The 12,249-nt window shown below is 43.3% G+C and overlaps 1 protein-coding gene across 1 annotated transcript; it reads left to right on the forward strand.

The window, feature by feature from the left end:
- The first annotated feature begins 1,837 nt into the window (after window positions 1–1,837).
- On the forward strand, window positions 1,838–10,589 carry LOC130503804 (uncharacterized). Its single transcript, XM_056998365.1, has 3 exons — window positions 1,838–2,396; window positions 2,775–2,997; window positions 10,454–10,589. The coding sequence occupies exons 1-3, from the start codon at window positions 1,838–1,840 to the stop codon at window positions 10,587–10,589; spliced, it is 918 nt and encodes a 305-aa protein (XP_056854345.1).
- The last annotated feature ends 1,660 nt before the right edge of the window (window positions 10,590–12,249 follow it).

Consider the following 12,249-nt stretch of genomic DNA (forward strand, 5'->3'; position numbering starts at 1 on the left):
AGAAATGACTCGATCTCCTAATACCACAGCCAACCTGGCTCTGATACCATGATATTTTAGAGATTAGATTGTGTATTAAGAGATTAGAGAAGAGAATCCGAGATTAGATAAGAGAATAAGAGAGATTTGTATAAGAGACTAATGGAGAATCATGATGAACAAGAGAGAGAGTAGTCTAGAAAGATAAACTCTTGATTAATTATTATGAGTGAACAATACAAGATATATAAAGGAAGATTACAAGAGGGTTTGCGCAGCTTAAACACTATGCAAAGCATGCGAGGTCAAAGGGACTAAAGGCTAATACTTGGCTGAGAGTGATCACATGCTTTGCTTTCACTTTACAGGCTGGTTACAACCACACCTTATCCACAAACGGTCACAAGGGGAGCGCGCCACTCTTGCATAGTGGTTAGTTCACTATGCATCCCCTCTTTCTCAAACCAAGTCTCCCATACTCTCACTTTAACCTTGATGAGGACATTGAACCTGACCTTACTGAACCAGACATTCAAGACATGATCAGCAACATTACCAAACCAGAGACTGAGCAAGAAGTGCCCATACCAACCGTGTTTAAGGGAGCTGTCACTAGACAAAGAGCTAAGATACTTCAACATAAATTTAATGAGAGCATGATACTTGCTTCTGATCTTGGACAGGTTAAACAAGCTGAGGAAGTTACCAAAGATGTGATCAAGGGAGATGCCGTGAAGATAGAGGAACCAAATGGGAGTTCTCAAGCATCAAGAGAAGATCTTTGGCCATTCATACCTGATCAGAGTCACAACCATTTGATGATCATTACCATAGAAGAACCCAATGCCTAAGAAGGTTCTTGGACAGGGTTAGCTACTAGGCAAGCTCCTTGTGTGTGCTCTTTTCCTTGCTCTTGGTTTTGTCCCACGAGGTTTTCCAGGAGAAGGTTTTTACCGAGGCCACAGCTAGCTTACAAATCACCTTGAAGCATCTCGGTCCAAGACTAAGAAGAAACCATTTCTTCTTTGTTTCCTTATTTGAACCATATTCTATTTTAAGTTATTTCATTTTGTGTCGACAAGGAGCATGTTCCTTTAGTCTTTATATTGTTTGCAAAACTCATTGAGAAGGTACACTTGATATTTTATAAAACTTTTATTTCAAAGAAAACCTAGAGCTCTCAACTGAACTCGCAGCCGCCTCCTTGCCTTGTGAGACCAGTACCTCCACGGCTTGAAGGTTCCCTTGTGTTGTATCACGAGCCTTCCATCTCTCGTGTGGTGCACTTCAATCCGCCTTGTTCTTAGTCCACGGTTTCTCTTGGTTGATTAGATCAAACAATAGAACCACCTCTTGATCTAGAACGGCTCCATCTCTCTTGCTTGGATCATACAGCCTTTGTCAGCCTAGGCTTGTATCATTTCTGGTATCAGAGCTGAAGTTCCTTCATCATCAGGTTGTATCTATCCTCTCTACTTGTTTTAAAATCGTGTTAGTTCATCTTTTCATTCAAAAAAAAAAAAAAGTAAATCGTTTGATCCCTTCTCATATAGTTAGAGTTGCATATTCATATTTGAACACCCATAAAAGTGTGTTCTTCGTTAGTGCATCATTAGATCGAATTATTTTGATTAGCTAGATCATCTTTTCAAAAAAAAAAAAAAAAATTTTCAAAACGTGTTCTTCAAGTTGCATATTTCAAATTTCCTTTTTGGTAAACTTTGTCATATTAGTGTGATCGATTTTCCTTTTGTTTTCTTTCTTTGATTTGTTTTTCCTTTTTGCATCAAATCCCATCTTTACTTAATTCTTTTCATTGATCAGAACTAAGGTTTAAGTCTTTTAACTTACAGGAACCATGGGAGAAGCATCCGAGTTGGCTACTATGATGCAAGCCTTCAACGCAATGAGGGAAGAGATGAAGGAGATGCGCCAAGACCTTGGAGATAGGCTAACCAGAGTTGAGCAAAGACCCACGGCTCAAGCTACCCAAACTGCTGAGAGATTTCCGAATCGAAATCAGCAGTACCAAGCTCCAAACAACAGGCGTACTGGAGTACACTTCAATGATGATCCAGAGACTAGTACTCGGAATCAACAGAATGAAGAAGACACTGGACAACAACATGGTCCTTATCCGAGGGCAAGAGTTCAACAAGATGACTATGGAGAAGAGGCAGAGGAGGAAGAGGATTACTTACCTCCACATAGAGCTCCACGGAGACCCATCCGCAACCAAGGCTATGAGGAAGATGACTATGCACCTCAACAGAGAGGACATCGCCAACAACACCACAACCAAGGAACGGATCTTCTAAAGATGACACCACCACAGTATGCGGGAAAGGTTGACCCTGAGGCTTACCTTGATTGGGAAAAGAGGATGAATCACATCTTTGCTTACTACAACCATCCTGGCCCCAAGAGAGTTGCTTTGGCAGTAGCTCAGCTCACGGATAATGCCTTATCCTGGTGGGATAGATTGTGCACTGACCGTAGGAGAGGGCACTTGAGGCGACTAGACTCCTGGTTAGACATGAAAGATGCTATGAGGCTGAGGTTTGTGCCACAACACTATCACAGAGACTTGCACAAGAAGTTCAGAACACTTAAGCAAGGGAGCAAGTCAGTTGAGGATTACTATGAGGAGTTTGAGAAGCTGAGAAATCGCCTTGATCTTAATGAAGATGAAGAAACCATCATGGCTCAATTCATAGATGGGTTGCAAGATAGAGTGAGCAGTAAGGTTGAGAGACAAGCTTATGGGGATCTAAAAGACCTATTCCACTTAGCAGTACAAGCCGAGCAACATATCAAGAAGAAGAGCACCAGAGGCAGGTCTCAATCAAACTGGAACTCCAACAACAACAACAACTACAACAAGCCAGTAGACAAGGGGAAAGGGATCGAGGGAGATACTCGTTCCAAGTCTCAATCTGTGGATACCAGCAAAGACACCAGGACGGATCCAACTAAGACTACTACTCCTCAACGTGCCAGAGACATCACTTGTTTCAAGTGTAAGGGCCGGGGACATATGGCTAGAGAATGTCCAAACCAGGGAGTGATGATGCTCACTGATGATGGGTATGAATCACATGATGAGGATGCACCTGAGTTACAAGCAGACTATGGAGAATTGCAATACCCAGACGTGGGAGAGAGCTTAATGATAAGGCGTGTGCTTAGTGTTCTAGTAGAACCCGCTGAGACTATCCAAAGAGAAAACATATTCCATAGCAGATGCACTATCAAAGGCAAGGTATGTAACCTCATCATTGATGGTGGGTCTTGTACTAATGCCGCGAGTGCTTACATGGTTGATAAGCTTGGCTTAGTCAAGGTCCAGCATCCGCATCCATATAGGCTAAGATGGTTAGATGATAAGTTTGAGCTGCAGATCAAAGAGCAAGTTACTATCCCTTTTAGCATTGGTAAGTATCAAGATGAGGTAGTTTGTGATGTAGTGCCTATGCAAGCTGGGCATGTATTGTTAGGTCGACCTTGGCAATGGGATAGAGAAACAAGACATGATGGTAGGTCAAACATGTATACATTCATGCATAACAAGCGTAAGATTAGTCTAGCTCCTCTCACTCCTGCTCAAGTTCATGAATTGCATTTGCAAATGGTTAAGGAGAAGGAAAAATCTGTTAAGTCAAATTTCCTAATCCAGTCTAGCCATATAAGAAAGGCAACTGCTACCAAACACACAATGCTACTAATGATCTTTAAGGAGCTTTTGAGTGCAGGTTCAGGTGAAGTGGAGTATCCACCAGAGATTACTAAGCTTCTTGACAAGTTCAAAGACTTGTTTCCAGAAGAGATTCCACACGGCTTACCACCACTAAGGGGCATTGAGCATCAGATAGATTTCGTACCAGGAGCTTCTTTGCCAAACAAACCAGCTTGTAGAGTAAACCCCGAGGAGGCCAAGGAGTTGGAAAGACAAGTTCAGGACCTATTGGACAAGTGATACGTGAGGGAGAGCCTGAGTCCATGTGCAGTGCCTGTCTTACTAGTACCAAAGAAGGATGGGACTTGGAGAATGTGTGTAGACTGTCGTGCCATCAACAACATCACTATCAAGTATAGACACCCCATTCCACGGCTTGATGACATGCTAGACGAGTTAAGTGGTGCCACCATCTTCTCCAAGATTGATCTTAAGAGTGGGTACCATCAGGTGAGAATGAAAGAAGGTGATGAGTGGAAGACAGCTTTTAAAACAAAGCAAGGTCTCTATGAATGGCTAGTGATGCCATTTGGACTCACTAATGCTCCTAGTACCTTCATGCGTCTCATGAACCACATCCTTAGACCATACATCAGTAAGTTTGTTGTGGTATATTTTGGTGACATTTTAATTTATAGTACCAGCTTACTTGATCATGTGTCACATCTTGAGCAAGTACTAGAAACACTCCGTAAAGAAGGACTCTATGCAAACCTCAAGAAGTGCACATTCTGCACTGATAAACTTGTCTTCCTAGGTTTTGTTGTGAGTTCACAGGGATTACAGGTTGATGAAGAGAAGGTTAGAGCAATCCAAGACTGGCCAGAACCAACAAGAATCAGTCAAGTCAGAAGTTTTCATGGACTAGCCAGTTTCTACAGGCGGTTTGTTAAGGATTTCAGTAGCATAGCAGCACCTCTCACTGCCATTGTTAAGAAGAGTGTTGGATTCATGTGGGAGAAAGCTCAAGAACAAGCTTTTCAGGCTCTGAAGTACCGGCTAACACAAGCACCAGTGCTAGTCTTGCCAGATTTCAATAAAACCTTTGAAGTGGAGTGTGATGCATCAGGAATTGGGATTGGAGCAGTACTACTTCAGGGAGGCAAACCAGTGGCTTTCTTCAGTGAAAAGCTCAGTGGAGCTGCTCTTAACTACCCTACATATGACAAGGAGTTGTATGCTTTAGTGAGGGCCTTAGAGACATGGCAACATTACCTACTGTCCAAGGAGTTTGTGGTGCACACTGATCATGAAACCCTCAAGCATTTGCGAGGCCAAACCAACCTTAAGAGGAGGCATGCTCGTTGGTTGGAGTTTATAGAGACTTTCCCCTACATCATCAAGTACAAGAAGGGTAAAGAGAACATTGTAGCTGATGCACTCTCCAGGAGACATGCCTTGATCGCCACAATGGAAGCCAAGGTGCTAGGATTTGAATTCATCAAGGAATTATATGGAGAAGACCCGGATCTTGCTGACACCTACACCAGTTGTACTAAGGGACCTCACGGGAAGTTCTATCTACATGAGGGATTCCTGTTCAAAGGCAAGAGACTATGTATTCCTCAGTGTTCGTTGAGAGACTTAATCACTAGGGAAGCTCACAGAGGAGGGCTCATGGGACACTTTGGAGTAGACAAGACACTTGCTGTGGTCAGAGAACACTTCTATTGGCCGCATCTAAAGAAGACAGTAGAAGCTCATTGTGCAAGATGTGTGATCTGCAAGAAAGCTAAGTCAAGAGTACAACCCCATGGTCTTTACATGCCACTACCCATTCCTACAGCCCCCTGGGTGGACATATCCATGGATTTTGTACTAGGACTCCCCATGATTCAACACAAAGACTCAATCTTTGTTGTGGTAGACAGATTCTACAAGATGGCACACTTCATACCTTGTGCCAAGGTGAATGATGCATCCAAGACAGCTGATCTGCTCTTCAAGGAAGTGGTTCGCTTACATGGGGTTCCTAGAACCATTGTGTCAGATAGAGACACCAAGTTCCTCAGCCACTTCTGGAGGACACTATGGAAAAAGCTTGGAACAAAGTTACTCTACTCAACTACTTGCCATCCGCAAACTGATGGACAAACAGAAGTTGTTAACAGAACACTCTCCACATTGCTTAGAGCCACCATTGGGAAGAACATGAAGAATTGGGTTGATTGTATTCCCTTCATAGAGTTTGCTTACAACCGGGCTCAGCACTCAGCTACAAAGATGTCACCATTTGAAGCTGCTTATGGGTTCAATCCAAAGACACCCCTCGACCTTACTCCTTTACCTCCAGCTGAAGTCATTAGCCTCACTGGTGAAGCCAAGGCTGCTTATGTCAAGGAATTACACCACAAAGTCCAGGAGAACCTAGAGAAGCGAACTGACCAGTATGCTAAACAAGCTAACAAGGGTCGCAAAGAGATTATATTTGAACCAGGGGAGTGGGTTTGGTTACACATGAGGCAAGAGAGGTTCCCTAACCAGAGGAGTTCTAAGCTGAAGCCAAGAGGCACTGGTTCCTTTCAAGTCCTTGAGAGGATCAACAACAACGCCTACCGTCTTGACCTGCCAGGTGAGCTAAATGTATCATCCACTTTCAATGTTACTGATTTGTCTCCTTGCTTTGCAGATGAACTAGTTTTGAGGTCAAAACCTTTTGAAGAGGGAGGGAATGATGAGGACATTGAACCTGACCTTACTGAACCAGACATTCAAGACATGATCAGCAACATTACCAAACCAGAGACTGAGCAAGAAGTGCCCATACCAACCGTGTTTAAGGGAGCTATCACTAGACAAAGAGCTAAGATACTTCAACATAAATTTAATGAGAGCATGATACTTGCTTCTGATCTTGGACAGGTTAAACAAGCTGAGGAAGTTGCCAAAGATGTGATCAAGGGAGATGCCATGAAGATAGAGGAACCAAATGGGAGTTCTCAAGCATCAAGAGAAGATCTTTGGCCATTCATACCTGATCAGAGTCACAACCATTTGATGATCATTACCATAGAAGAACCCAATGCCTAAGAAGGTCTTGGACAGGGTTAGCTACTAGGCAAGCTCCTTGTGTGTGCTCTTTTCCTTGCTCTTGGTTTTGTCCCACGAGGTTTTCCAGGAGAAGGTTTTTACCGAGGCCACAGCTAGCTTACAAATCACCTTGAAGCATCTCGGTCTGATATAAGACTCGGGGGGGGGGAGCCTGTGGAAGGTGGTGGAGATGGATCCTCAAGCTGGCTTTCACGCACTCTCATGAGAACAAAGGATGGTTGAAGGTGATGGCACTTGACCAGATGGATCAAGTGGTGTGGGATCTAACAAGCTGGCTATAACGCACTCTCTTGTTGGACCGGTTAATGAGATTGATGATGGAATGAGGAACACCACAAGGATTATGGGAGATCCTTGATACAGTTCGAACTCTTACTGCTTGAATCACACAAGGAGGAAGAGAGTTGGCGGCTTGCTTAGGGGGCAAACTGACTCATATATTGATTAGGTAAAAAGTTGTGTCTTACAAAGCTGCGTGTGGGACTTTATTAATAGTCCATCAGCTGTGACCTAAACGGTCGACTCAAAGAAAGCAAAGACTCAAAACAACAGGACTTGTGAAGCAAAGGAAACAAAACAGCAAAACAACTAACTATGCCCCGTTTAAACTATAAAAGGAAAGTGCATAAAAATAAAGACAAAGAGACCTAAACTAGTCTTGGTCTCGAACCTTGGATGCTGCTGAGATGGGAGAGTTCTAGGAACCACTAGACTGACCCATCTTACCTGCACAAATCGTAAATAATGAAAACACTTCCCTTGGTTCATGGTTGAACTCCCTTGATGTGTTCTTGAAGTTGAGCACGCTTGGATCATTCTTGAAAGGTATCTTGTCTTGCTCTTCTTCTTCAAGTTCTTCCTCACTCTTCTCTTCATTATCTTCAGCTTCTATCTTGTTGGTTTCTTGAAGGAGGGGTTCTTCTTCAACTTCAGTTCCTGCCAAGTAAACATTTGAATCAGCTCCATTCATATAAGCTGGCTTACCTTGAGTGATATTGAGTTGCGCAAAGGCATTGCTCAAGTCATCACTTGTCGTGTTGATATGTCCTCTCTTGGGTGGATCAGCTAGAATCTTAGGTGGTGGCTCAGCTAAGCTATCTAAGATAGCTTGGACCGCAAGTGCAAAGCCTTGGTTAAGTCTTCTTTGCTTGGATCGGGTCATGGGTCCTTCAGATGCCTTGGGAATGGTTATGGTGTCCTGGTTGTGGTCGATGACCTCATCATTCCCTCCCCCTTCAGAAGGTTTTGACCTCAAAACTGAATCATCTGCAAGATAAGGGGTTAAATCCGCAACATTAAAAGTATGAGAGATGTTAAACTCATCAGGCAATTCCAAAAGATAAGCATTGTCATTGATCTTTTCTAGCACACGGAATGGACCATCTCCCCTTGGAGCTAGCTTAGAACTCCTTTTCTGTGGGAACCTCTCCTGCCTCATGTGGATCCACACCCACTCTCCTGGTTCAAAGATCATGGGTTTGCGCCTCTTATCAGCATTCCTCTTGTACTCCTCAGTTTTCTTGATGACATTTTCCTTAGCTTGCTGGTGTATCTTCTTGATTGCTTCTCCTCTCTTTAAACCATCCTGATTAATTTGCTCAACTTGTGGTATTGGCTTAAGATCCAAAGGGGTTAGTGGATTAAATCCATAAACAACTTCAAAAGGAGACATCTTAGTAGCAGAATGTGTAGCATGGTTATAAGCAAATTCAATCAATGGAAGGCAATCTAACCAAGTACTTAAGTTGCGACCAAGAGTGACTCTAAGTAAAGTGGATAGGGTTCGGTTTACCACTTCAGTTTGTCCATCCGTTTGAGGATGACAAGTTGTGGAGAAGAGTAATTTGGTTCCTAGCTTCTTCCACAAGGTTCTCCAGAAATGACCCAAGAACTTGGTATCTCTATCAGATACAATGGTCCTTGGTATCCCATGTAAGCGCACCACTTCTTTAAAGAACAAGTCTGCGGTTTGAGATGCATCATTGGACTTGTCACATGGTATGAAGTGAGCCATCTTTGAGAACCGGTCCACCACCACAAAGATTGAATCCTTGTGTCTTATCTTGGGCAAACCTAAAACAAAATCCATAGAAATATCCTCCCAAGGAGCATTAGGAATTGGTAAAGGTAAGTATAAACCGTGAGGATGTGACCTGGACTTGGCTTTGTGGCAAGGAACACATCTTGCACAATGTCTCTCAACGTCTCTCTTGAGATGTGGCCAAAGAAGTGATCAGTAACAATAGCCAAGGTCTTGTCTACTCCAAAATGACCCATAAGACCTCCACCGTGTGCTTCTTGAAGTATAAGGTCTCTCATGGAACTTTGGGGAATGCACAGCCTCTTATCCCTAAATAGAAACCCTTCATGCAAGTGATAGGATTGGAAAGCTCCTTTCCCACATGATTGGAAGGCTTCTTTCAGCTCCGGATCATCTTTGTATAGCTCCTTGATGTGCTCAAACCTAGTACCTTGGCATCCAGGGTAGTGATCAAAGCATGTCTTCTTGATAAGGCATCAGCTACCACATTTTCCTTCCCTTCTTGTACTTGATTACATATGGAAAGGTCTCAATAAACTCCAACCACTTAGCATGTCTTCTCTTAAGTGAAGTCTGGCCTCTTAAGTGCTTGAGGGTTTCATGATCAGTATGGATAATGAACTCCTTGGACCTTAAGTAGTGTTGCCAAGTTTCAAAGCTCTAACCAATGCATATAACTCCTTGTCATACGTAGGGTAGTTGAGGGTTGCTCCACTTAGCTTCTCACTGAAGAAGGCTACTGGTTTCTTCCTTTGATGTAGCACGGCTCCTATACCCACTCCTGAGGCATCACACTCTACTTCAAACATCTCGTCAAAGTCAGGTAGAGCTAGCACTGGTGCGTGAGTTAGCTTGTACTTCAAGGCATTGAAAGCAGCTTCTTGTAGCTCTCCCCATGAGAAAGCAACATTCTTCTTGATCACAGCAGTCAATGGAGCAGCTATGGTACTGAAATCTCTAACAAAGCGCCTGTAGAAACTAGCCAAACCATGGAAAGCTCCTAACATGTGCAATGGATGTTGGAAGAGGCCACTCTTGTATGGCCTTGATCTTCTCTCATCCACCTGTAATCCCTGTTTACTCACTACAAAGCCTAAGAAAACAAGCTGGTCAGTACAAAAGGTGCACTTCTTTAGGTTGGCATATAAACCTTCCTTCCGAAGTGTAAGCAACACAAGTTCTAGATGTTTTAGATGTTCATCTAAGCTCTTAGAGTAAATAAGTATATCATCAAAATAGACAACCACAAATTTACTTATGAATGATCTAAGAACCTGGTTCATGAGCCTCATGAAAGTGCTTGGTGCATTGGTTAGTCCAAAGGGCATAACCAACCACTCATATAGACCTTGCTTGGTCTTGAAGGCAGTCTTCCACTCATCTCCTTCACGCATCCTTACTTGATGGTAACCACTTCTCAAATCTATCTTGGAAAAGATAGTTGCTCCACTAAGCTCATCAAGCATGTCATCTAGGCGTGGGATTGGGTGTCGGTATTTGATGGTGATGTTGTTGATGGCACGGCAATCTACACACATCCTCCATGATCCATCCTTCTTGGGAACTAGAAGAACTGGTACTGCACATGGGCTTAGACTCTCTCGGATGTACCCTTTGTTCATCAAGTCTTGAACTTGTTTTTCTAGCTCCTTGGTCTCCTCCGGATTCATTCTGTATGCTGGTTTGTTTGGCAAAGCTGAGCCTGGCACGAGATCAATCTGGTGCTCAATCCCTCTGATTGGAGGTAATCCAGCTGGGATCTCTTCAGGGAACAAGTCTTGAAACTTGTCTAGCACGGCTTGAGCTGGTTTAGGAACTTGTTGAGCTTCTGAGCTTCCTGTACTTAAACATTCCTTTAAAACCATTAGTAGTACAGTGCCTTGAGCACTCAAGGTCTTTAAGACAGCACCAGGAGAAATCATAAGGTTAGTTTTACTTACCTGGTCTTCCTTGTTCATCTTAGTTTGTAACTCATGCACCTCAGATGGACTCAAAGGGGCTAAGTTGTACTTACGGTCCTTGAACTTGAAAGAGTAGTAGTTGGTGCGTCCATTGTGAAAGTGGCTCTATCAAATTGCCAAGGTCTCCCCAGCAGTATGTGTCCGGCTTGCATTGGTACCACATCACAAACTACTTCATCTTGGTACTTACCAATACTAAAAGATATCTTTGCTTGCTCAGTGACCTTCAGCTCAGTCTTGTTGTCTAACCATTGCAACCTATAGGGCCGAGGGTGCTTGGTTGTCTCAAACCTAACCTGTCCACCATACTTGCTAGCCACGTTAGTACAAGATCCTCCATCTATAACCAAGTTACATACCTTAGCCTTGATGGTGCAGCGAGTGTGGAAGAGGTTCTCTCTTTGAGCTTTCTCTTCAGGATTGGTCATTGTACTTAGTACTCTCCGAGTGACCAACAACTCTCCAGTGTCCGGATACTCTACTTCTTCTCCAGAGTCCATTGCTTCCATTTCAGCTTCATCTTGAGACTCATAGTCTCCATTGGTGGTGATAGTCATGACTCGTTGGTTTGGCACTCCCTAGCCATGTGACCTCGTCCTGACATCTAAAACAAGTAACATCTCTAGCTCTTTGATTGTTAGTACTTTGTTTTGATCTTGTCTAGGACCCTTGTTTGAATCATCACCCTTACTCTTGAACCGAGAATCAATCTCTACAGCTTTACCTTTGTCATTCGGTTTGTTGACATTAGAAGTCCAAGGTTGTGAGTTTCTAGACCTACTAGTAGCGGTCTTACGCTTGATTTGCTTCTCAACCTGCACAGCTAAGTGCATTAGTTCATGTAAACCACTATATTGAGCTCTTTCTACCTTCCTGGAGATACGCTCTTGAAGTCCATCAATGAATTGAGCCATCAAAGCTTCCTCAGATTCTTCTAACTCCAGTGAGTTCATCAGCTTCTCAAACTCTTCAAAGTATTCTTCTACTGACCTATTACCTTGAGACAACTTGCGAAAACGTTTTTGTAAGTCTCTATGATAATAATCAGGAACATATCTTAACCTTAGGAGATACTTCATGTCAGCCAAGTTGTGACAGCTCCAAAGCGGTTCCTCCTCCTCTCAGCTACAGTTCTGTCCCACCAGGCAAGTGCATTCTCGGTGAGTTGAGCAGCTGCTAAGGCAACCTTCTTGTGCTCTCCGTAGCCATAGCACTCAAAGATGTACTCTAAGCGCTTCTCCCAATCCATGTAAGCTTCTGGATCAGACTTTCCTGTAAAAATAGGAGGAACAATTTTAATGTCTTTATTGTGATCCCTATGATTAGCTTCCCTAGCACGGTTGTGTCTAAGTGGATCCTGTCTCCTAGGATTGCGGTTCTGGAGAGGGTCATCATCATCTAAGCTCGGCATGCTTTCATCATCTCCTTGCTCTCCATCTTCATCTTCATGGATGGGGTTTTGGTTGCGGATTGGAACTCTC

This window comes from Raphanus sativus, unplaced genomic scaffold (genome assembly GCF_000801105.2).
Source record: "Raphanus sativus cultivar WK10039 unplaced genomic scaffold, ASM80110v3 Scaffold1144, whole genome shotgun sequence".
In the NCBI taxonomy this organism is placed as follows: Eukaryota; Viridiplantae; Streptophyta; class Magnoliopsida; order Brassicales; family Brassicaceae; genus Raphanus; species Raphanus sativus.

Bases quoted from the DNA above. Each gene is read 5' to 3' on its own strand.
- LOC130503804 (XM_056998365.1), top strand. From the start codon at position 1,838: ATGGGAGAAGCATCCGAGTTGGCTACTATGATGCAAGCCTTCAACGCA. The intron at 2,397-2,774 runs GCCCCAAGAGAG...TCCACTTAGCAG, and splicing joins TGCTTACTACAACCATCCTG to TACAAGCCGAGCAACATATC. The intron at 2,998-10,453 runs GTGTAAGGGCCG...TTGTTTTTCTAG, and splicing joins AGAGACATCACTTGTTTCAA to CTCCTTGGTCTCCTCCGGAT.